General features: G+C 36.3%; 1 protein-coding gene across 1 annotated transcript in view; it reads left to right on the top strand.

The window, feature by feature from the left end:
* LOC150086921 (F-box only protein 33) overlaps window positions 1-25,497 on the top strand; it is a 145,326-nt gene that overhangs the window by 81,366 nt on the left and 38,463 nt on the right. The window contains exon 3 of the mRNA XM_090371680.1: window positions 17,512-17,806. Within this exon, the coding sequence (XP_090227806.1) occupies window positions 17,512-17,806 (295 nt within the window). The remainder of the gene's footprint in view (window positions 1-17,511; window positions 17,807-25,497) is intronic.

Raw genomic sequence — 25,497 nt, 5'->3', positions numbered from 1 at the left:
GGTCAATGATTTATAGGAATTTTGCTAGCAGAGACAAGGAGGTGATTATCCCCTTGTATAAGGCAATGGTCAGGTCACACCTTGAATACTGCATACAGGTCTGAAGGGCTCATTTTAGGAAGGATGTAGAGTTTCTAGAACAAGTACAGATAAGGCCAACAAGGTTGGTGAGAGGAACAAATGGCCTCTCTCACCAAGAGAGGCTTAAGTTCTGAAAGTTTCAGCATCTGGAGACTAGGCACCTGGAAAGTGATCTGATTGAGGTGTATAAGCCCTTGAATGGTTTGAGCAGGCTCAATGCTGATCTGATACTTCCGCTTGCTCAGATTAAGAACCCGAGGCGGCATAGATTTGATTTGAGGAAAGACAGTTGTAGAATAGATGTGCAGAAGTTTGCCTTTAGCCAGTGGTTAGTTGATTGCTGGAACAGACTTCTGTCTGTTGTTGTGGAAGTTGATAGCCTTAAATAAATTTAAGGTTGAACTAGACAAACATTTGGAGTGACTGGATGGGTAAAATGGGAAGTTTTTTTTTTTTTTTTTTTTGGCTGATGCTATATAAGCTTGCTTACTTGCATCATATGCCTCAAGTAATGCTTATTTTTCCAGGAGCTTATTTTTCTTTTCTAGGTGCAAGTGTTTTGGATGGGAGTATTTTATAATTCCAACCTGTTTTGTCAAAATTCTAAATTTTATACAGATTCAAATTTTCTTCTTGAATAATTTTTGCTAATTTAGCAGTAAACGGTGCTATTTCTTCTGAACTAGCTGATAATTTTTCCTCAGTGATGTTCAGAGTTCTAACTCCAAATCTTTTTTTTCCAACTATCAACCAACTTATGGTAAAATAAAATGTTTATGAAATTCTAAGGATTTAGCCTGTAAAATCGCTTCAGAAATCGGGTTGCCTTTGTCTCTTGTCTGTATGAACCACAAAAAACGAGCTTCAGAAGTTTGTTGAAATACTCCTTTCTTCATTGTTTTTCTATTCAAATTTTCAATCCCACATACAGATGCTCTTTGTGAACACTATTTTTCAATTTCTGCCCTCTCTCTCTCTTTCTATCTCTCTCTCTCTCTCTCCCCCCACCCCCTACAGTCACTTCACCAACACCTAATTCACTTTTTTTATTGTTTCTCCTTTATCCAAGCATTTGATTGCATTCAACTTCATATCTAAAGACATAACAACACACTTCCATTTTCCATTCACACTTCCATTTTCCATTTCCTAACTCAATTAAAATAGACGTAACATGACAAATAAAAAAATTAGAAAATTTAAAGAGTAAAAAGTCACGAAATCAACAAATGTCAAAGATCAGCACGGCTCAACAGTCAACTGGTGTGAGTTCCTGCCTCTGTACTGAACTGCATACTTTGATGACAAAGTATATACAACTCTTTGAAAGTTCATCTTGGATAATGTGGAACCTTGGTTAATCGTAACTCTACTGTACTCCTATCCTGATTGTGACAACTGAAACTATTTTTACTACTTCTGAGTCGAGATTTCAATCAATGTGGGATTTCTTGAAGTAGAAGTTGTTCTGCAGGAAACTTGCCTCACCCGTGGACTTCACAGCCATGATCATTCAGTTGGCACGTGAAATCAGTAAAGATGTGTTGTCCCGCTATTACAAACATTGGCCTTCAGGCACTTTTTTTGTTAAATTGGAGAACATATTGAACATGTGGTAAAATAAGAATTTTATCCTAGACTCTTCATCAAAATTCATAACATTTGTAAGAATGAATGAATGAGTTTCATAGGAAACTAGTAAAATATATGAAAATTTCTTGTGCTACCCTGTAGAACTAGCTATCATTTAAATTATGGTGGAGAGGAATTTTTCTTTTATCTGGTGAATTTATCTTCATAGATTTTTGAGGCACATAACTTGAGGAAATTCAAAGGTCCAGTTGATTGGTACCTACACAAGGAGTGAAACAAGTTCCTAGAATTTCCTTGCACTCCATGGCTAATACATAATAATAATATGTATGGCTCTGAATTTATGATGATTTATGCATATGAGTCATTATAAAAATATTTTTGCTGATATCTCCAACTGGAATGCTAATATTTGGCAGTGAAGTAAGATTGAATATACTATTTGCAACATTGAGCTTCGTGAAAGAGCCAAAGATGCTCATCCTACTTAGTGAGATCTGCAAAAAAAGGTGTCCATATGAAGAAAAGTTTTGAGTATGTGGGCTAAGCTTGATAACGAGACACCTTAGAGGAGACCATCTGAAGTCTGTAAGGTTCTGAGGGGGGGGGGGAATAGTAAAATGAATGAAAGTGAAATTTTCACTTATGATTACAGAGAGTGCCTCCATAGCCAGGTGGGAAGGAGCAGCAGTGCGTAGCACACGCTTCTTGATTAGACTGGGGTTCGAGCCCGTCACCACCAAATACGGATGATGCAGAAAAGTCGGTGAGTGACCACCGCATATCCCAGAGCAATATGGCCTTAGTTGCTAATGCTCCTAAAATCCAAACAACATATGATTACAGAACTAGAAAGGGTGCTCTTTTACCCACCACAATCTTGAACTCCCTTCTAATGTAATCTTGACCACACAATTAAAATGCTCACAAAGTATATGTGGAAATTGTATAGTTTTATTTGTTAGCTGCCAAATGCTAATCTGATAACATCCAAATTCCTACTCTCGGTGACAAAGTAACTTAAGATTGGCCCCAGGAGACATTAACCGGAGTTTTAATTCCAAACTTTCTTATTTTAAGAGTGCAGTACAGAATGTATAATGAATTGTAAACCACTGTCTTGGTATGTAAGACTGATGGTATTGCAAGGCCAGCATTACAAGAGAGTTAAGTATTCATAGTTATCCATTTACTTAATGTTAATTGATTTATTATTAATCTTATTAACCAAATTAATAACTAAAGTAAAATTATTTAAAGCTGTCAAAACTTAATTCTTTACCTGATATTTGCTAATAGCTATTTGTAGACGGCCTCTGTAGCCGAGTGGTCAGGAGTAGGAGTGCAGTAGCACATGCTCTTTGAGTAGACCGGGGTTCAAGCCCCTGACTGCTGAATACGGTCGATCTGCCAACCCGCACTGGACCAGCGTGGCAGATTATGGTCCATTTCCCTCAGCATGAATTGTTGAAGAGGCTTCCATCCTGCAGTGGGTTGATAATGGCTGCACTTTACCTTTTTTTTTTTTTTTTTTAATTTGTTAACTAATTCAAGGCTAAACCTTAACAGTAAGATGTGTAACAAATTAACAGGTAATAACATATAATCAAATTAACAGGTAATAATGTACAATAAAAATTAACAACTATAGGCACAGTTGGGATTTTGTCCATTATATAAAGTTTTTATGGGGAAGAAATCATATCACCATAATTTACCAGTTCTGCCGTACTGTATTTACTGTCATTGAAGAAATGAAGTACCACAAAACGTCTTAGAATAATCTGTTAATTTTTTAAGAAATTGCCAGATTACACTCCATGCAGGTTTAATTATTTCATCAATTGTTAATTATTTCACCAATTTACAGTTCTTAATATATCTGTATGCCAGGCTGCTAAAAAAATGTTTAAGATCTATACAGTATTAAGCCTATGATCAAAATATGGCAGGCAAAAACAACATAAAAAGTTGTTTTTGCTCAGATCTTTATAGGACAAAGTCATCTGACACACTCATTTCTGCTAAGGTCCCCCCTGTGTCTGAGTTGTGTGACACCATTTTAATTGTACAATATATTTTACTTGACTGTCATAATTTTACCAGTAATCAAAATATGTTTTACTGCTTTTACCCATCTGATTGAGCCTTATACATAAACTCAGTCAAATTTTATCAAAAAATGACCATGTTTCAACTCTTTAAATTTTTACAAACTATTCAATTTTATAACTATTCAGTTTTATAACTATATATATTATATTATATACTATAATTATAAACTATTGTATTTGTTGGCTTATAAGACAGTTCGGTGTGGAAGGCGCACCATAATTTTGGAACGGTAAATTTAAGAAAAAAAACTTTTGAAAAAATTTATTGTTAATACAATGGAAATTTAAAATTCAATAAAAATAAAACCCAAAAGCTAATAAAGAAAGGCATAGGATTAATACTCTTATTATTTTAATATTATTCAACTTCAGATTCATTACCGACTTGATCATCATTATCCTCAACATCATTCTCTTCACTAGTATCACTCTCATACAATAAATGATCTTCACTGCCATCCATTGCATTACTTGTACTACATTTTCATAAAGGACTTGACCACAATTTCAGTCTTAACATCATGCCATGACTGCAGCACCCATTCACACACTTGTGCTATTGATGGATGTTTCATCCTTCCCATAGGCATCATATCATGATTCCCCTCTATCATCCATTTATTCCATTACTCCTGCATGTTATTCTTGAATGGCTTATTGATGCTGACATCTAATGGCTGTAATTTGGGAAGTTAAGCCACCTAAAATTACCGTCAATTCTGTGTTCATCATTTCTGCCAGTTGTTTGATGTTTTCAGTCCTATGGGCTCTAAATTGATCCCATACTAGTAGTGCATTTTTATGTAGTCCGGCAGGATGCTTGGACCAAACTTTTACAAACCAATCCTTGATACATCCTCCATCCATCTCTTCGGTTGTACAAGTACATGAATTCCATTTGGCAGTTTTCTTTTGGTAAAGTTTTTCTTTTAAAAATTAACATTGGTGGAAGTTTGGTTCCACCATCACAACAAGTTAAAACTGCAGTGTAATGCGTCTTTTCATGTCCAGTGGTTTTAATAGTTATAGATTTTTGCCCTCTCAGATTTACAGTTTTATTGGATGGCACAAAAAAGTCAACAGAATTTCATCCATATTCCTGATTTGGCTAAGTTTGTAGTTTTCTTTTTTTTTTTTTTCTAGCATTAAGGACAAATTTATGGAAAGATTAATATTTTCTGTTTGTACTCAGCAGGCATTCTCTGGGCTATTCTAGTTCTTGCACGTAAACTTAACCCATTTCTTTTCATGAAGCGATTAACACCAAGATTCAGAGGCGCCTCTGTAGCCAGGTGGGAAGGAGCAGCAGTGTGTAACACACACTTCTTGATTAGACAGGGATCAAACTACCAAATACGGAGGATGCGGAAAGGTCAGGGAATGACCACTGCATATTCCCGGAGCAATATGGCCTTAGTTGCTAATGCTCCTAAAAACCAAATAACAAACAAACAGCAAACCAAGATTCAGTTCCTTTAAAGTCGTGTATCCTAATATCAGCTGTTCATTTCCATGCTTCTACTATTATCATTTAAGTACTCCCTGAAATACCCACATCTCTAAGTTCCATTATCCAACTACACAAGTTTTATTCCAAATTTGGCCATAAAGGTGGAATTTTATGAAGATTGTGCTTTGTTTTATCAGCCTCTTGTAATAAAACTTCCTACTTCCTCCATTGACGAATCATCTCAGTAGGCGGTAGTCTGAAATTGCGTTCTGCTGCTTTGTTTGCGTGATCGTTAGCATATTGTACTACTTTTAGCTTAAATTCAATAGTATAATTTCGCATTCTTGATGCATCTACTATTGATTAGGGCTTAAATGTATAATTGGAATTCATATGTTATTCCAACAACAGCCTGATAATTACTGGAAAGTGTACTAACATATAGTAATACATTGATTCTTGGTTTTGTGCATGTGCTGTATTGCCACTTTTGGCTTCTAAGACACGACAATTTTTTAAGGTATTTATAAGGAAAAAAAGTGTGTCTTACAAGCTGATAAATACGGTATATTAGCATTAGCAGTGTCAAATGATGCAAGAAAGCAAGCTTAAACAGCATCAAAGAGACACATCCTATTTCACCTATTCATTCCCTCCAATAGTTTCTCTAGTTCTTCCTTGAATTTATTTAAATTATGAACTAACACAACAACAGATGGAAATTTGTTTTACCAATCAACCAACCGCTAGATAAAGGCAAACTTCTGCATGTCTATTCTGCAACTGTCCTTTCTCAATTTGAATTTTGCTCCCTCAAGTGCATCATCTGAGCAAGAGGAAGAATCCCATCAGCATTGAGCTTGCTCAATCCATTCAAAGCCTTAAACACCTCAATCAGATCACATCCCAGGTGCCTAGTCTTCATATGCTCAATTTGCAGATCTGAAGCTTTTCTTGGTAAGAACACCCATTTGTTCCCCTCACCAATCTCATTGGCCTTCTCTGTACTTGTTCCACCAGCTCCACATCCTTCCTAAAATGAGACCTACAGACTTGTGTGCAGTGGCCTGACCATTGCATTGTACAGTGGGATAATCACCTCCTTATCCCTGCTAACAAAATTCGTCGTGTCATTGACAAAACCCTATGAGCTGACCTGGCAGCCTGTCTGCATTGCTTAGAGACTTTCATATCTGAATGCACAGTAACCCTCAGGTCTTTTTCATTTTCCACTACCTACTTAGTGTAGTACCACATGGTTGGTACGTTACTCTGGGGTTACTGCTACCCAAATGCAGTACTTTGCATTTATCAATGTTAAACTTCAGTTGCTGTTTCTCAGCCCATATGCCTAACTTTTCTAGATCCTGTTGCAGTAGCATGCTGTCATTACTATCATCAGCTGTCCTGCCAACCTTTCTATCATCTGCAAACTTGGAATTTAAGCCTGATATGCCTTCATCAATATCACTAATAAATATAGAAAACAATGGGGCACAACATCGAACCCTCAGGGAATCCACTAATAACGTTAGTTCATGAAGAGTAATCTTCATTGATTACCACTCTGTCTTCTCCCACTAAACCACCCCTTTATCCATAGCAACAACTTGCCCTTAATGCCACACTGCTTCAATTTGTGCAGCAGTCTTTTATGTGCAACAGTGTCTTAAGCATTCCTGAAATCCAAGTACATAATATCAGAATTATTTTTTTTCATCCAGTTCCTTTGTGGCCACATCTTATTAACCAATCAAATTGGTCAAACAAGATTTCCCCTTAACAAATTCATGCTATGCTTGAAGTGTAATTGCAGTCTTGTCTAGATGATTCTGCATTATTTCTTTTACCAGTGACTTCCATTATTTTCCCTAGAACAGAAGTTAAGGGTGATCAGAGGGTGACAATTACTTGTTACCCTTTGATCCCCTTTGTGAATTGGGGATACATTTGCACCTCTTCAGTCCGTGGGGACCTCCCCTGAATCCAAGGATGTTCTCATAATTATGGGTTTGCTTACTTCCTTTGCTGCCCCCTTAATATAATGATAGATCCAATCCACCCCAGGTGCTTTTATTTTGTTTAACTTAATTTCTCCTCCACTTTACTTTCAATTATTACAAAATCATTTAGCTCCCTGTTAGAGCTTGATAAACTTCTGGCATCCCCTTCCCTAAAGAATTTCTCATGTGTGAATGTAGATGCAAAATGCTCATTCAGTTTGTCAGCAACCTGAGCAGGATCATCAATAGTCAAACCATCAATATCGAGTGGACCAATTTGATTCTTCCCCCTTTCCTTCTAGTGTTTACATAAGTAAAGCGGTCTTTACTTGTGTAAACGAATTTTTATTTTTATTTATTTTTTGAGCATCATTAATAATCAAATTAGCCATCAAATCAATTATGTTTTATGCAGAACACTACAAGCAGTTACATGGATTAAAAGACTAATTATTGCCAACAAATGTTTGTTATAATTTTGCAATACTTAGAAATGTTTAAAATATTGTTTATCTTCAGAATTAAACTGGCAGCAGCTGTTAAACTATAATCAGTCTTAAAATCCTTTAAAATATCTCAACGTGCTAAAACATTTTGATACTTTTGTGCTGCTTAATTACACAAAAAGTTCATTTTAGAGTTCACCTAGGTGACTGAACCTGTGTTTAGTAAAAGAAGACTAATCTGGCCATTGAGGAATGGAATAATTTAAAGAAATACCTTTTCCTAAGGATCAGCTATTGTAACCTCTGATTGAGTGTATTGTGAAATTAAGTTTCTAGGAAGTTTGTTCTACAGAGAAATTATTTTATTTATTTTTTACTGTGTTGCATTAAACAAAATGATATAAAAGTTGTGGGAAGAAGGAGGGGAATGTATTTTTAAAGTGAAGTTTTAGATTTTTACATTTGACAAGATATACACGAGAGTTTAAAATCCTATGTGGGAACCTAAAACCCTGATGGAACTGATATTTAGGTGACACTTGAGGCATGAATTTTGGTAAAGTCTGGTTGTTCTGTAACGATCAAATCCTTTGCGATGGTTGGACTGTTTGTATCCCTAGGTATAGCCACTGTGTGCAAGTTCTAAAATGTGGCACCTAGTATACTGGAGGTGACCAATCAGTTGTGAACCAGTGTAAGCAAGGGTCAAGGTGTAGTATTCACACCACACTTTGCTTATTAGAGGTTTGAAGTGTTTAAACGCATGTTGAAATCCAGAGCAAAGCTCTGGCAATCCTCCCTGCTCTTCCATCATGCATTATGACTGATGTCTTTTAAGATTATGATGTGCATCTTGGAAAGATCAAATCTTCCTTACATTTCAAGGGTACAGTTCTAAAACTGTTTGCAGGCCAACCACTACGTAGTCTACTGGGCTGAACCTGTTGTTGATTCTAGGATGCATTCGGATCAGCTAACGTATAATCTCTCTGTCAGGTAGTGACTGGAGGGAGTCCAAGTGGTGTGTGTGAGGGGTGGTATTATTGAGGGTCAAGGAGCTGGTATATTCTTGCCATGTACCTACACCATATCCAAAATTTCATTACTTGATTCATATCCTCCTCGCCTTTTCTCACTGTTGAATACACTTGATCTTTTTCTCTCATGCAACCCTTCCAAGTACATGGTCAAATTGAGTGGTCTTCTAGGCACTTCAGATCACAATTTGGTAATGGTATCTTCTCCATTGGAGACTTTCTCGTGGCCATTCTCATCCTTGTATTGTTTGTTATTACAAGGATGCAAAATGGGATGATATGTGAGATTTCTATTCTTCTTTTCCTTGGTTGGATTACTATTTTAAATCTTCTGATGTCAGTGTTTGCTCAGATGTCAGTGAAATTATTCTTGTAGGAATGAAATCCTTTATTCCATATACTACCTTAGAATCTCATCCTTTATCTCATGAGTTTCCAACCTCTATGTTACCAGTGGCACGTCAGAATTTCTGAACTTCGCCACAGGTGCAACCAGAAATACATAATATGCATGTTGTATGTGAGTAGGTATAATAAAGAAAAAAATTTATCTGACAGTTATCATTTTATTTAATCAAAATATCTATGTTAGCTTTTTAAAGTTAGGATCACAAAGAATAGTTTAGGGCTAAGGCCTCAGGTTACGTAGGGAGTTAACTGATGTACAAATTAGTACAATTACATCATTTCTGTATGTAGCCAACTACTTAAGTAGTTATAAATTGGCATCATTAAGTATATCTCATATTGTGAATATCTTCACAACAAGTTGCCATGTATTGCACTACCTCGAATAAGTAATGCTTCACCATAGGAGACGACTATTGTTACTTATTCTCAGCGGATACCATCACCCATATGGCACCGTTTCAGAGCTTATTGGCTCCTCATCGGTGGGTGGGCAGGTACCCTGTTGTTGAAAACTCTCTACGCAACCTGAGTCCTTAGCCCTAAACTATTCTGCAGTCTAAATTACTCCACACCATCAGGCATCTCTCATATTGTGGAGTTATACTTCGCAACTGGGTTGTCATCATTGCAACACCAGGGTACCTGCCCACCCACTGATGAGGAGCCAGTAAGCTCCAAAACGGTGCCCTATGGGTGATGATATCCGCTGAGAATAAGTAACAATTGTCTTCTCTTATGGTGAAGTGTTACTTATTTGAGGTAGTGCAATATCATGGCAACTCGTGAAGGTATTTACAATATGAGATATATTTAATGATACCAATTTATAACTACTTAAGTAGTTGGCTACGTACAGAAATTATGCAATTGCATTAACTTCTACGTAAGTTAGGATCATAATTTCACACTGCAGTTCCCAAACAGTCGCTAAGATTGTCTTTGGAAAGACAAGATCTATGTACTTTGTTTTCACAATTAGCATTGTCAAGACATTGATTCACACAGATAAGTTGATAAATAGGAAAAGTCCTATTTATCAACTGTGTTGTGTTGTGGCCTATGAATTTCCAGAAATTTTTGTCTACATGGGAAGTATTGGGGAGATATGTTGGTCTGTAGTTCCAAAATTTCTAATTCTAACTCTCAACATTAACTTTATAAATTTTATTAATACCTTTGGCAATGAGTGTGATGTCATGATTTTCATTAAAAAAAGTATAATAGGCTCTATGTTAGGAAAATGCAAATCTTGCATTAAATTTAGCACTCACGTTTTGTATATGTGCAGTGTATATTTTGGAATCAAAATGGATTTTTAAAAACATTTTTGGCATGTTCTGAAAATGAGTGTACTGGGATCTGTTATAGTTTAGACTTCAGTTATAGTTTAGACCCATACTGTGTCTAAACTATAACTGAAGTCTTGTCTAGATGATCCTGCAGTGTTTCCATTAATTTCCCTGGAACAGAAGTTAAACTAAAAGGTCGATAATTACTTGTCACCCTTAGATCCTCCTTTGTGAATTGAGGTAACATTTGCACAACTCCAATTCATGGTTACTCCCCTAAGTTCAAGGAAGCTCTCATAATTATGGCTAAGGGTTTGCTTACTTCCTGTGCTGCCTCCTTTAATATAACTGGATAGATTCCATCCATCCTAGATGCCTTTCTTACGTTTATCTTTAACAGTTTCTGCTTCACTTTGCTCTCAGTTATTACAAAATAATTTAGCTCACTGCCAGAGTTTAATACACCTCTGGCATTCCCCTCCCTGAATAACTTCTGATGTGTAAATGTAGATGCAGAATACTCATTCAGCAAGATCATCATCAACAGTTGAACCATCGATATTAAGTGAGCCAATTTGATTCATCTCCATTCCTTCTAAAGTGGCGCCTTCGTAGCCAGATGGGAAGGAGCAGCAGTGCGTAGCACACGCTTCTTGATTAGACCGGGGTTCAAGCCCATCACCACCAAATATGGAGGATGCGGAAAGGTCAGGGAATGACCACCGCATATCCTGGAGCAATATGGCCTTAGTTGCTAATGCTCCTAAAAAAAAAAAAAAAAAAACCAAATAACCTTCTAGAGTTTACCTAAGTAAAGAACTCTTTGCTGTTTTTCTTTGCATCCTTTTCCAAAAATTTCGTATAATATGCCTTTGCCTTCCTAATGACTTGATTACAGACCAGCTTATATCTACCATAGCCTTCGGTGTCACCTGTTAATTTATATGTATCCCATGCATTTTTCTTCTCTGTCACATGTCTCATTAGTTCATGTGACATCCATTTAGCCCTAAACCTTGAACAATATTTCTTAGTTGAAAAGTCTAGTAGCTTTCAAGATTAATTCTTTGAATGCTTACCATTTTGAATTTGCTGTTTCTAACATCATCAGTTGGGTTCCACTGTATAGAATTTAAAAACTGTCTCAGACCAATGTAGTCTTCTTTACAAAAGCAAAAACACTTCTTCCCTTGACACCTGATGGTAGTTACCTCTTTGAGTAAAAGGAGTTGCCTCTTTAACAGTTTCTGCTCCACTTTGCTCTCAGTACATTAGCTCACTGATCACTGCCACTTAGTGGTTCCTTTGTCTGCAGATTCTTAATGGCATTAAGAATCACTAATCATAATCAGGTGAAGAGTATTACTCTCTAATTGTCTCCCGAACATGCTGCTGTAGAAAACAATCGTCCAATAAATCCACAAAAGCCCTTGTGTGATTGACCAACCCACAAGTTCCAGTCAATATCTGGGAAATTAAAATCCTCCATTAGAAAGTCTGATTTACAGGCCCACTCTATCTCTGTACAGTTGTTCATTATGAATTTGCTGTTTGTAACATCATTAGTTGGTCCCACTGTTTGTTATAGGCCTAATGACTCATCCGAGTCATTAGACCTATAACAAATACCTACTCTGTTTTGCTTTGCCAGTGTTTATGTCACACCAACTGACTCAACACTGCACTGTCCACCCGTATGAACTGGCTGCACTTCCTTAGATTTTGTTTCTTAACTAATAGCATAATCCCTCCTCCCTTTCTATCCTTTCTGTACACATTGTACTTCCCAAATTCCAATTTTGCATTCCTTGTAACTGTGTGACACCACGTCTTTGATATCCTAACCATATCTGATTTTGATGTTTTGACCAACACCTCAAATTCATCAAATTTGTTTACCAAACTCCTAGCATTGGTGTACACACAAGTATACATGCACCTATTATTATTCTTAGCTACCCTAACATAGCCCATGTATTTACTTGTTCCACGATGACTCCCAGTAGTCTCTGAAATCCCCCACACCTTGTTTTCCAGGCTGCTACTCATTCCAATATCAATGCAAGAATCACTTTCACCTCTGCCAGAGGCTATTGTTAATCTATTATTCAGTGTATCCCCCAAGCTAGCAGGTTTCCGACCCTCCTAACACTGCCGTGATTGTATCAGCAAATATTCTTGCGCCCTTTCTATTTAAATGTATCCCATCCCTGTAGAAACAGTCTCTCCTGTTAACAAGCACAGACCAGGCTGAGAAAAATGCTACCCCTTGAGCCTTGCACAATCTCTCCAGGGCCGAATTGATCGAACAGGCTCTCATCATATACTCCCTTCTATTGTGTCTGGGCAGAATTGCAGACACTTTCAAATTCAGTCCTAACTGACGGCTTTTTTTCAACATTGACCTGTACTTGTTAAGTAATTCTGCCAGTTTCCTGCTTTAATATCATTAGTGCCAACGTGTAAAACAATATCACCTTTTGTGCCCTTAAAAGATGAAATCTGCTCTACGTCATAAACATTTGTCCCTGGAAAACATACCCTTGTCCTGTTCCACCTAACCTTTTTTTGAACAATATATTCCCTGTTTCTCTGACAATAGTCAGACAACTAGTTCCTGTGGAACCAGCACATTCTGCCTTTGGTATTGCTTCTGTGTTGACTGATGTTCAAGTGGAAGCTCTGGCATTGATGTGGGCAGCTGAGAGCTTGATGGGCCTCTCAATTTAAGTTCTTCGAGGGCATCTACCCTGTTCTTCAAGCTCTCATAAAGGCCCATAACAATTCTAAGTTGGCACCTGATTTCCTCACACTCCTTACATTGAGCACATACAAAGACATTCCCCTTGTCAATATCATGTCATGTTCCTGATAGTCCACAAAAATCAAACAAGCAGTACATTTCATAAGGCTGTGATTCAGAGGACAATCCCCCCTCAGTTCTCCCCTGAATTACAGCCTTATGAAATGTATTGCTTGTTTCATGTTTGTGGACTATCAGTAACAGGACACGATATTGCCAAGGGGAATGTCTTTGTGTGTGCTCGATGTAAGGAGTGTGATTTAATCTCTCTCTTAGTATAAGCGCATCACAAATATTGATTCCTCTGCATCGAAAAAACTGTGTTTTGTTTTACTTTTGTCATTACCTTTTTTTAAATAGCTATTCATATTGTACAAATCTCAAATCCGCCCTACCATGGAATATTGTTCCGATATCTGGGGCAGTGTCCCCTTAACCTCTCTGTCTTGTAGACTTCATTCAGAAAAGGCATGGAGCAGTTAGATTAATGAATGACTCATCTCTAATAAAGTTTCCCCCCCCCCTCTCTCTCTCTCTCTCTCTCTCAGATGTTCTGTTTCTGCTGCATGCCTTTTCTGTAGATACTGCCATTGGTGCTGTTCTGAATTGTCAACTATAATTCTCCCTCTTCCAAACACATGCCACAACTAATCAGCATCCTTTTGTTGTCCAGCTTCAAACTCACAGAACCAACTTTACTTCTATTTCATCAGGATAAGTAAATGCAGACTTTGTGACCGTATCTCTGAACATGAGAGGGAGCTGCCTGCTGGGCTGACATCACTGACTCAGCCATTGCAGAACACTTTGGAGGTAAACAACATTTTGATCCCCACACACGCAAATCCCCCTACTCAACGTTGAAGTGGACTGTGTATGTTTCTTGCCATCTCTTGTGGATGGAAGCTCTTCACAATAGCTCTGGTGAATTCCACCATTAACCATAGTGGTGGGACTCACATCCTATTATGGAGGCCGTCTGTTTTGCAGTGTGACAAGGGATGGTGGACTAATAACATAACTAAACATATGCCACATGGTGGAGTCTGGCAATTAATGTCCCCCATTTTTTATCTCGTTTCTTCTGCTCTTTGCTTTTCACCATCCACAATCCACTCATGATGATGTTTGCACATGTGTAAGTTATACTTCTGCACAGTATATTGACTTGTTGTGTTGGTGGACTAATAACTTAACTAAACATATGCCACATGGAGTCTGGCAATTAATGTCCCCCATTTTTTATCTCGTTTCTTCTGCTCTTTGCTTTTCACGATCCACAATCCACTCATGATGATGTTTGCACATGTGTAAGCTATACTTCTGCACAGTATATTGACTTGTTGTGTTTCTTTGTTGGTTTGAGAAAGAGGAACACCTTGAAATCTTCCTATAGTTTATTGGTGTATTTGATTTCTATGTGTTTTGTTGTTTTGGTTTTTTAGGAACATTAGCAACTAAGGCCGTATTGCTCCGGGCATATGCGGTGGTCATTCCCCGACCTTCCTGCATCCTCCGTTTTTGGTGGTCACGGGCTCGAATCCCGGTCTAATCAAGAAGTGCGTTATGCACTGCTGCTTCTGCTCACCTGGCTATGGAGAAGCCCCTATGTGTTTTATATCATTTCTTTATACAAATTTTTAATGCTTTTATTTTTGTATACTCTCCCTTTTACTTTGTGTATTTTGTTCATGTATTTAGAATTTCCAATTAAAGTTTATTTTAACAGTTCGTCGATTTATTGAATATTATTTTAACATGAATACCCCTGGCACCCAAGGCCTCTTTTTTAAGAACTTTTCTTCTTCCTCATTTATTCCTTCAACTTCCATTTTCTGGAATAATCACTGTTCATGCATATTTTCTGAAAATTACGATGTACAGAAATTGGTACTAAATACTGTAGGTTCTAATACTTTTTGTGTTTAGGGTTTTTCTTAAAAAAATACCCCTCTTCTTAATGCAATGCAACCTTGACATTAACCCTTATCCTTGCATACACCATTATTTAGATCTCTTCCACTCATGGTTGGCAGTATAGAAAAAGGGAAATTATACTTAGGTTATGTGCTAGATTAACAATAGGTTTGGTCCAGTAGACTAGCTGGCTGACTATCCAGTAGACTACAAAAATCATTTCAAAGTTTTTTTCTCTTGTGAAATAAATGTTGTCTTGTCATGGTGCCCATCATAACCTGAAGTACAACTCATGTTGCATGACAGAAAAAAATGCCAGAGCTTTGCTATTTCAATTCTCCATTAACCATACATGTGTCCTTTGAAAATAACATTCCCACGTTAACTGTTAATCAATGATTAAAAATATGAAAAATTTCCTCCCCTTCCTAAATATAGTTAAACTTTTACTGCAATAGTGTCTGAAGTGTTTTTTATTATTATTATTTTTAATGGTTTTCATACAGAAATTGTGTGAGAGAATCTGCAGGTGCCTCAACCCTGTCCTTGCAACTATTTTTTTTTTTTTTTTGCTTTGAGAGTGACAGGGTACTTGGACAAGCACCACTGCTGTGTTAGTTTATAGTGTCAGGTTACTAATGGACAAGCCAGTGCAATTGTATCTTTTTAGTACGTAGTGAACTACCAAAGTTCACTATGTACTAAAATTGTCATCATTTTTATTATATCTCATATTGTGGAAACCTTCACAACAAGTTGCCCTGATATTGCATACCTCGAATAAGCAATGCTTCACCAAAAACACTAGTGTTACTTAATCTCAGCAGATACCACTACCCAGACAGCACCGTGTCAAGGCTAATTGGCCTCTTTCGGTGGGTGGGTAGGTACCCTGGTGTTGCAATAAGTGACAACCCAGTTATGAAGTATAATTCTACAATATGAGAGATGCCAGATGGTGTGCAACAGTGTAGACTAAGATAATTTTGTGGGCAAGAGCCTCAAACTAAGAGTTGATTCACTAATGGAAAAGTTAGTGCAGTGGTTTTCAACCGGGGTGCCACTAGGGTTTAAGTTACTTAAACTTTTGTTTTTTTTTAAATTTATATATTTATTTCATTATAAAAAGATGTACGGCATCCATTGTACCATTTCTTTTTAATTTTGTAGCAATCTATAATTGATGTTTATTTGTACCCCCATATAAAGAATAAAATTATTATATAAGTATATATACAGTAATTTGTATTATAAATTGTAATTTTGTTTATAATTATATTATTATAATAATAATCATATGACATTTTTAAAAAAAAAAATATATATATATATACATGGAGAGAATTGGATTATTAAAAGGTTGAAACCACTGTATTAGGTATTTCTTTTGGCCCATGGGTGCCGTGAAAAAATTACTGGGACACTAAGGGTGCCGTGAACCAAGAAAGTTTGGGAACCTCTGAATTAGTGCAGTTGCATCTTTTTAGTATGTAGTGAACTACCAAAATAGGTAAATTGGCATTGTTTTTGTGCAGTTTGTGAAGGTTTTCACAGTATGAGATATAATAAAAACTATGCCAATTTACCTACTTTGGTAGTTCATTGCATACTAAAAAGATGCAATTGCACTAACTATCTGTTAATGAATCTACTGTAGTTTAAGGCTCTTTGCCCAAAAAATTGTCTTAGTGTCAGGTTACTTGTTTTTCTCTCTCCCACTAGTTCAGCTGTCTTGCTCTTTGTGTTTAAAAGATTTATTATTGTTTGCACATAGTAAAGGTGAAAGCACAACTTGATATTCTCTCAAAATTGCCACTACTCTGTAAGGCACTGCTGATAATGCGCCATAAAAATTTTAAACTTAAACCTTTTTAAACTCTGTAAGAAGCAATGTAATTAAATTTTTATTTATTTTTAATCAAAACTTAAAAAGTGGCATGCAATAAGTATTGCAATCCATTAAGAAATGACGAAATATTGGCACTTTTCAAGCAGAATAAAAAAAAAAAAACCTTGAGGGATCATTCTTTCTAACCAGTTAACCCAGGCTGTTCACTCAGATTGGTCACCTTCTACCAATTGTATCTTGATACTGAAACTAAAGATACTAATCCACATCTTTTGGAAGAAATTAGCTGTGATCAGGTTGTCAATGGATTCCTATTGAAATAGAAGATATACCCCGACGGTTGCTCTTAGTACTCAACATCAGTCTAATGTATGAATAGAACCTTATCACACAGTTACTTTATTGTGACATAATAATAATAACATATGGTTTAAATTTAGAAAAAAGGACTAACTTTTAAAAGTGTAAAACTGGAGCAAGTTTTAAATTTATATAATTTTCTATTTTTCTTTCAACAGGTTATGACATTCTTAGTGCAAATCTAATTGCCATTGCTAGGTTGCGGGGAAAGCATCTGAAAGAACTTAGGATCCCGTCATGTTGTATTGCTGTGTCCCATTTTGATGAAGAAGTGCCATTGTATCTTGATGCTGCTACTGAAGATACTCGTTCACACCTTTTGGAAGAAATCAGCTGTAATCTTGGTTGTCAGTGGTTTCCTATTGAAATAGAAGATATACCCCAGCCTGTAATAGATGTAACCATGGATGCAGATGGAACTTATTTGAAAGTCCTTTTGCAAGATCAGGCATGGTAGATATGCTAATTTGGAATATTCATGTAATTTTCACATCTGCTGACAAGAAAATTGTGTATGTGTATAATTATCTATGTATTTTGTACTATTGGTGTGCTTGTATAGTTCTGCAACTTGTTCCATCAGATTGACGAAGTTGCCATCATTGTCCAAAACCTAGTCATCTTGTGTGTGTGTGTGTGTTTTTTTTTTTTTTTTTTGTTAAGTGTTAGGGAACACAGTATTATTATTATTATTATTATTATTATTATTATTATTAAGTACTATTATCATAAATGATATTGTTACCTGCCAGTAAAGGTGAATAGTATATCTTTATACATCTGGTAGAATGTTCCCCATCTAGTACTGACTGAGTGACAGGTGCAGTATATTCAGAACATGCTCATACTATGTCACTGTGTTTTTTATCCATCTGTTAGGGGAGGGGGTGGAGATGTTTTAAATTACATTCCAGAGGTATTGATGTTCCTTTCTGCCATCAGAACATAATTATTTATACAATCTCTTTACTCAGGGAAGCCCATCTCCACACTTAATGGGCTTTTGTGCCAAGGCCAACTATGGTTATATACCTCCGCCTCCTCCTGATTTTTGTCATGGAGGTTAAATCTGGTGCTGAAAGAGTCCATACCATTGTGGACGATAAACAGTTTCAAAGAAGGTACTGCAGGGGCAATAAATTCAGAATTTGTATAGAGAAACAAAATATTTACTACTATTTTGTTGCCCCTTCTAGCCATCTCATTCCAGTGTTGTTTTATATATATTATATATATATATATATATATATGTGTGTGTGTGTGTGTGTGTGTGTGTATATATATATTGTGTGTGTGTGTGTGTGTGTATATATATATATATATATATGTGCATGAATGAATAATAAATATACTACTATATATATATACTTGTCTGTAAATGTGTATTTAGATATGATGTTTATGAGATTTTGAGACAAGTTGAGTCCCCTTTTGGCTCAGCCTTTATATGTACACCAATTAAGTCCCTTGACATCATGTATGGGGGACAGGGGTTGCTTGTTATTTTATTCCATCTGGAAATGATGTTGAAGTTCCATGAAGGAATATCTTTATACCATTCTATCATGTATGCTGGAAGGCTGCTGATGTACCTAATTTATACATGAAGGATCATGACTGTGATAGTACAGAGGTGGGTGGGGACTAAGGATAGCGTGTGTGTACACGTATACAGATATTTTTATTTTAATAGGCAGAGCTAAAGGTAATATTGAAAAATAATTCAGAAAATTTTTTGTTTAGGATATATATGCTTGTTCCTTTCTTAGTTTTGCTTCGTTGAAAAAAAAAAATTACAATACTATAGAGAGAAAAAATCCATTTAGATTGTTTAGGTAGTTATAAAAATTCAGTCCTCTGTGTAACTGTTTTAGAATTTAAGAATGTTTGTTATTTTCTTTAGGAACATTGTTAGCTGTAAAAGAAATCATTTAAATCTGTTTTTAAATTCTAGTTTTCATATGAATTCATTCACATGAATTTGTAGAGGAGATTATATGACGTGCACTACATACCCAAGAAAATGTCTTGTGATACTACTCAAGGCACGTTCAAAGTAGTTGGAACTATCTAGACAAAAGCTAATATGTCATGTAAACGATAGTGAAACATTCAGAATCCAAACTGCAGTGGAACCTTTGTGCAAATGTGATACTTGTAAAAGTAAAAAAGTTGAACGACTCTGTGGAGATTCCAGATGAATATGACAAGTAGATAACTATAAATGTACAAATTGCAATTAAATTTTAAACATGAATTGTGACTGTAAGATTGTCATTGTATTCTTGTTCCAGTATTTCTTCACATGCACAGGTTCTTCTGTATTTTAGTTTCTGTTATGAAAAACATGGAGAAAAAAAGTGTTAATAATCATAAAATATTATGGTAGACTATTGTTCAGTTTTAAATTCACTATATCAATTAAATGGAAAGTATTCAGGTATTTTCAGTGCAATAAATTTGTTGTGGCATTCTGTTTAGTTATTTTAAAATTGAAACAAACAGAATGATCAGATATCATACATGATATCTGAATCATTCAAGTATCATGTATATTATGTCATACACTGTTTTTTTCCCTTCCAGAATGCTTTAAAATATATTCTGTTAAAATAATGCGCATCATTTGTATATGGAAGCCATAAGAATATGAAATATTCTTTTCAAATGCCATAATGTATGCTGAATGGTGAACACATGGCAGGAACAGGTTGAGGGATAGTGGTAGTTGGGTGTCATGTGAGGAATATGTTTAAGCATGCTGTTGCCTGGTAACAGCATACATAAACAGAGATCAAAAATTGACAAGCCGAAGAATCAGAAGTTCAGAGGTGACACTGAGGCCACGACTGATAAGGTAAGTATAAAATTCTGTCTTATAGGACCCAATGCACCTTTAGGGTCTGTAGTGGGATGTGGTAACCTTTTGGTTGGTTACCTCATCTCACCACAGGCCCTAAAGAATCTAAAGTGGCATCTGTGATTAGCCACAGGTAAATCTATAGATGTTCACATGACACACAGAGTTGCAAGCCATGAATATTCAGAAGACTTTAATAACAAAACAAATGCACACATCAGTTGATGTGTCACATTGCACTGTGGATAAGTGGAAATTGGTTCTGTTGAGCAACTAGTCACATAAACGATGCATCATTCATGCAACTACAAATGCCACATCATACATTGATATTCTAGACAAGTCTGTGTGCCATACACCTACGGCAATTTTATGGAAGCAGCCCTTGCACCCTCCAATGCATTAATACTCTTGTCACAGAGCAGGATGCTCCAGGTGCCAAGTGTTCCCTGGCCAAGCAATTTCTGTCCGTCCCTCAAAATATTATCTCCAAAGAGCCTTTAAGTGAACAGATTATATTTTGTTTCAACTACCATTTTATTTATTTATAAATTAGAGTAGCGCTTTTGCACTACAGGAAGTAGGCAAAAGCCCAGAAAGGAAATCCACCTTTCTGTTTCTATTTCTAACAATGCTAACTAACTCAGCTGCTTGGTCACCTTGTGGCACTGCTCTTCCCCCCTCCCTTAGTGCGGCCGGAAACCTGGGTAGTAAAGCAAACCCTCAGGGCCAAAAGGAGCAAAACGTGGACTATAATGTTCTACGATTAAGACTGCAAATCCAAATCCCATGGATTTGTATCAACCTGATAATGACTCAACCACTTCTCACGCATTCCATAATCAGACCAAATCTCATCCAGTTGACAGTTGCTGACCATATTACCAAACAAATTCTAGCAGATGCATCTATTGCCATCCCACAATCACAGTGAAATGTCTGTAGACTCATAATGATCCATGTAAGTGTGCTAAAAAAGGAAAAAACTGAGCATAGAATCCTACCATCAATAATCTTGTAAATTATAAGTAATAAAAAGAGCCAAGGCCTGCCACATCAGGAAGAAAGCTAAAAGACTCTTGAATCTGATTTGTGACTTCATTTAATAAAAATACTGACATTTAAAATATTTTAGAGTTAAAACTTAAGTGCTGTCTATTTACTCATAATTTATAGCAAAGGCTTAATTTGTTCAGCACTTACCTCTTAATCAGTGTTTTCTTATTGAAGTTCAAAAGAAGGGCTCAAGGTTTTACTGCATTATTAACTAAAACTATGCCCAGAGGAAGGAGGAGAGCACCACTCTTTCCTCAGGGTTCCATATTGGTGAAAGACCAGCTGGTAGTCTCATCTGTTTAATATTTCAAGTGATGTATTGTTCTGGTACCATTCTGTCGCTAAAGGTTCATATTGAAATATCCTATAATTGGAATTTAATTAGGGTGATAGCAGAGTCAATTAATGGGTTGTGATTATATGACTGCACATGTTGTGTAAGCTTGGTGCCCCCTTGATTGGTCTTAAAACTATTGTGATGGTAGTACCACTTGTTCACCATTTTAAATGACCCATAGTGGTGCTACCGATGTAACAGGCTTTACAACCTAGTTAACATTTAATGAGATATATTATATTGTTGATATCTTGTATTTGGTACTTGTAAGTATCTTTATAATTACCAAAGGAGGCTCCCAGTTTATTAAGGAAGAAAAGACTTATGTGATGTTGGTCCCTGCGAAAATGTTACGAAGTTGTCTTGCAAACTGGCTGTGGTATGAAAGAACAGTTTTGGTGTCTTGTATTTAATCTTTACTAATATTATTACTATGAGGATTGTTGATGCTATTTTTTACTGCTAATATAGTGTGCACGGATGAGCTGTTGCTCAGGTAGCGCATTGTACAAGTAGCGTAGGTTAGTAATGATTCGGACTTATAACACTTTCTTTGATAACCTGCTAATATAGTATTTTGAATCAATTGTTTAGGATACTTCCTAGCTGTGAACGTTTTTGTTAACAAAAATGGCACAGCTAGGACGTGAACATTCTGTTGTTAAATCTTGCTGTGACTGACTGTGTTTTATGGCATTGTATATCTGATTGTGCAATACAGATTTTTTTTGTACTATATGGATGGTGGGAATAAAAATGTAAGAATTTTCCAATGTGTGTTTTTTTTTTCCTGTATATCTTTCTTCTGGATCTGTTGTCATTTTTATATATAATTAAATTAAGAAAATTAATACCATTGTCTTCCTCCACTTCCAAGGTGTATTTTAGTCTATTATGTATAGGGTAAGTTAGCAGGTTCTCAAGAACTTTTTATTGCTGATTAATATGTCATCTGCATGCCATAAAAATAGTTTGATCTCGGAAGGAAGTGGCTGAAGTAATTAATTTTCAACACTTGTTAAATAGATTTCAGAAAGAGGGACTGAAATGCCCAACTCCATTGGGAGGCCATAAATCTGTTGTTAAATTTTATCTTCAAATCGGAAGTGTCTTTCTCTAATTAAAAAAGATGTCAATTCCAAAATACTTCTGTGTTATTAAGGGTAGTGTGATTTTTAAGTGTAGTATTTATTAGTGGATTAGCAGATCCTCTAATTTCTGCAACATATAGTCTATTTTACATTGGTATAAAGAGAGACTACATCATATGATGCGAGTATATCACTATCTGTTATGACAACATTGATATGTTCAAACACCTGATTGGTATTATATACCCTGAATTTGGAGAATTTCATCAATGGAGAGATTATCTTGACAAGGAACAGTGATAGATTGGTTAAAGCTGATTTCTTATACTGATATCTGATAGGTTGTAACAGGTAACCTGTTTTATGTAACTTAACAATACTGAATATGTATGGTAAGGTATTGCTCCTAATGCCAATATGTTGTAATGTGTGTAAACTTATCTTTCTATTTGTTCTAAGTTTCCTAAAAATATTGTCTAACTGGTTCTTTAATCTTGAAACTGTGTAGTATTATCTATTTTATATGTGTCGTTATCCGATATAACCTGTCAAATTTTCTCCGTGTATGCACTCTTATCTAAAATTACAGTTGTCTCTCCTTTATCAGCTTTCTGAATGATATCATCTAAATTCACAGACTTGAACAACATACGCATCGATGCCATTCAGCAGACGGTAATGGGAAGACACATTAAGAAGTGGAAAGCACTTGAACACAGATCACACAACCCCTGTTCAGCCTCAGTCATAAACCTACCTTTTGCTGAAATCATTCACTTCTGCAGAGCTATCCAGGCTTGAGTACGGCTTCAACTTTGCTTTGCTGTTAATGATAATCGATATCCCATCAGAGAGAGTATAAATGAATTACAGGTTAAATTAGAGACCTACCCTGAGAAAAATTGTTTAATACATGACATGTATTAAACAATTAAAAATTGTTTAATACAGTTTGCAGATGATACAAAGGTTGGCAGGGTTGTTAATGACAGTAATGGCAGTCTGCTACTGCAACAGGATCTAGATATTTTGGGCAGATGGGCTAAGAAGTGGCAACTGAAGTTTAACCTTGACAAATGCAAAGTACTGCGTATGGGTAGAAATAACCCCAGAGAAACGTACCAACTTTGTGGTACTACACTTAAGGTGGTAGAAAATGAAAAAGACCTGGGAGTAATTGTGCAGTCAGATATGAAGTTCTCTGAGCAATGCAGACAGGCTGCCAGGGCAGGTCATGGGGTTTTGTCAATGATATATAGGAATTTTGCTAGCAGGGAAAAGGAGGTGATTATCCCTCTGTATAAGGCAATGGTCAGGCCACGCCTTGAGTACTGTGTACAGGTCTGGAGACCTCATTTTAGGAAGGATGTAGATTTACTTGAGCGGGTACAGAGAAGGGCAACAAGATTGGTGAGGGGAATGAAGGAATCCTCTTACCAAGAGGGGCTTAAGTTCTGCCAGTGGCTGGAGACTAGGCACCTGCGCGGTGATCTGATTGAGGTATATAAGGCCTTGAATGGATTGAGCACGCTGAATTCTGATGGGATCCTTCCACTTGTTCAAATTACGAACCTAAGTGGGCATAAATTCAAATTAAGAAAAGACAGATGTAGAATAGATGTGCGGAAATTTGCCTTTAACCAGCGGGTGGTTAATTGCTGGAACAAACTTCCATCTGTCGTTGTGGAAGTTGATAGCTTGAATAAATTTAAGGAGGAACTGGACAGGCATTTGGAGGGAATGGTGTGTTTTTTTTTTTTTTTTTTGGCTGATGCTGCATAAGCTCATATATTTGCTTTCTTGCATCACATGCCACTACTACTACATGAACACTATCATTAATTCGTGTATTAGAACACGGCCCAACATTAGTGAACAACAATTAAAGCATCTACAAATTATTTGAAGGAATGATATCGTCATTCAGTTATTTGGTTTTTTTTAGGAGCAGCAACTAAGGTCATATTGCTCCTTGAATAAGCGGTGGTCATTCCCTGACCTTTCCGCATCTTCTGTATTTGGTGGTACGGGCTCGAACCCCGGTCTAATCAAGAAGCGTGTGCTACGCACTGCTGCTCCTTCCCATCTGGCTACAGAGGTGCCGTCGTCATTCAGAAAGCTGATAAAGGAGATAAGAGTGTATACACAGAGAAAATTCTACAGGTTCTATTGGATAATGGCATATAAGATAGATAATACATACACAGTTTCAAGATTAAAGAACTAGCATTATTCTTAAGAAACTTAGAACAAATAAAGAGATAAGTTTACACACTTTACAACATATTGGCATTAGGAGCAATATCTTACCATACATATTCAGTATCGTTAAGTTACATAAAACAGGTTACCCGTTATGACCTATCATCGTTCCTCATCAAGATAATCTGCCTGTTGATGGAATTCTCAGAATTCAGGGTGTACAATACTAATTTGGTGTTTGAACATATCAACGTTTTCATAACAGATAGTGATATACTGGCGTCATGTGATGTCTCTCTTTATCCCAATGTGAACATAGCTATACGTTGCAGAAATTATGGGATCTGCTAACAATAGATACTACACTTAAAAATCGCAATATCCTCAGTATCAATAGATGTCAATTTTGGAATTGACATCTATTTCAATTAGAGCAAGACACTTCTGATTTGAAGATAAAATTTATGAACAGATTTGTGGACTCCCAATGGTGTTGGGCCTTTCTGCCCCTCTTTCTGAAATATTTGCTAAGTGTTGAAAATCAATTACTTTGGCTGTTGCTCTCCGAGATCAAACTGTTTCTATGATATGCAGACGA

Source organism: Mastigoproctus giganteus, chromosome 4, assembly GCF_048544385.1.
Source record: "Mastigoproctus giganteus isolate SK-2022 chromosome 4, ASM4854438v1, whole genome shotgun sequence".
NCBI lineage: Eukaryota > Metazoa > Arthropoda > Arachnida > Uropygi > Thelyphonidae > Mastigoproctus > Mastigoproctus giganteus.
Note: the sequence above shows the minus strand (reverse complement) of the source record. Positions and strands in the feature narration are given on the sequence as shown.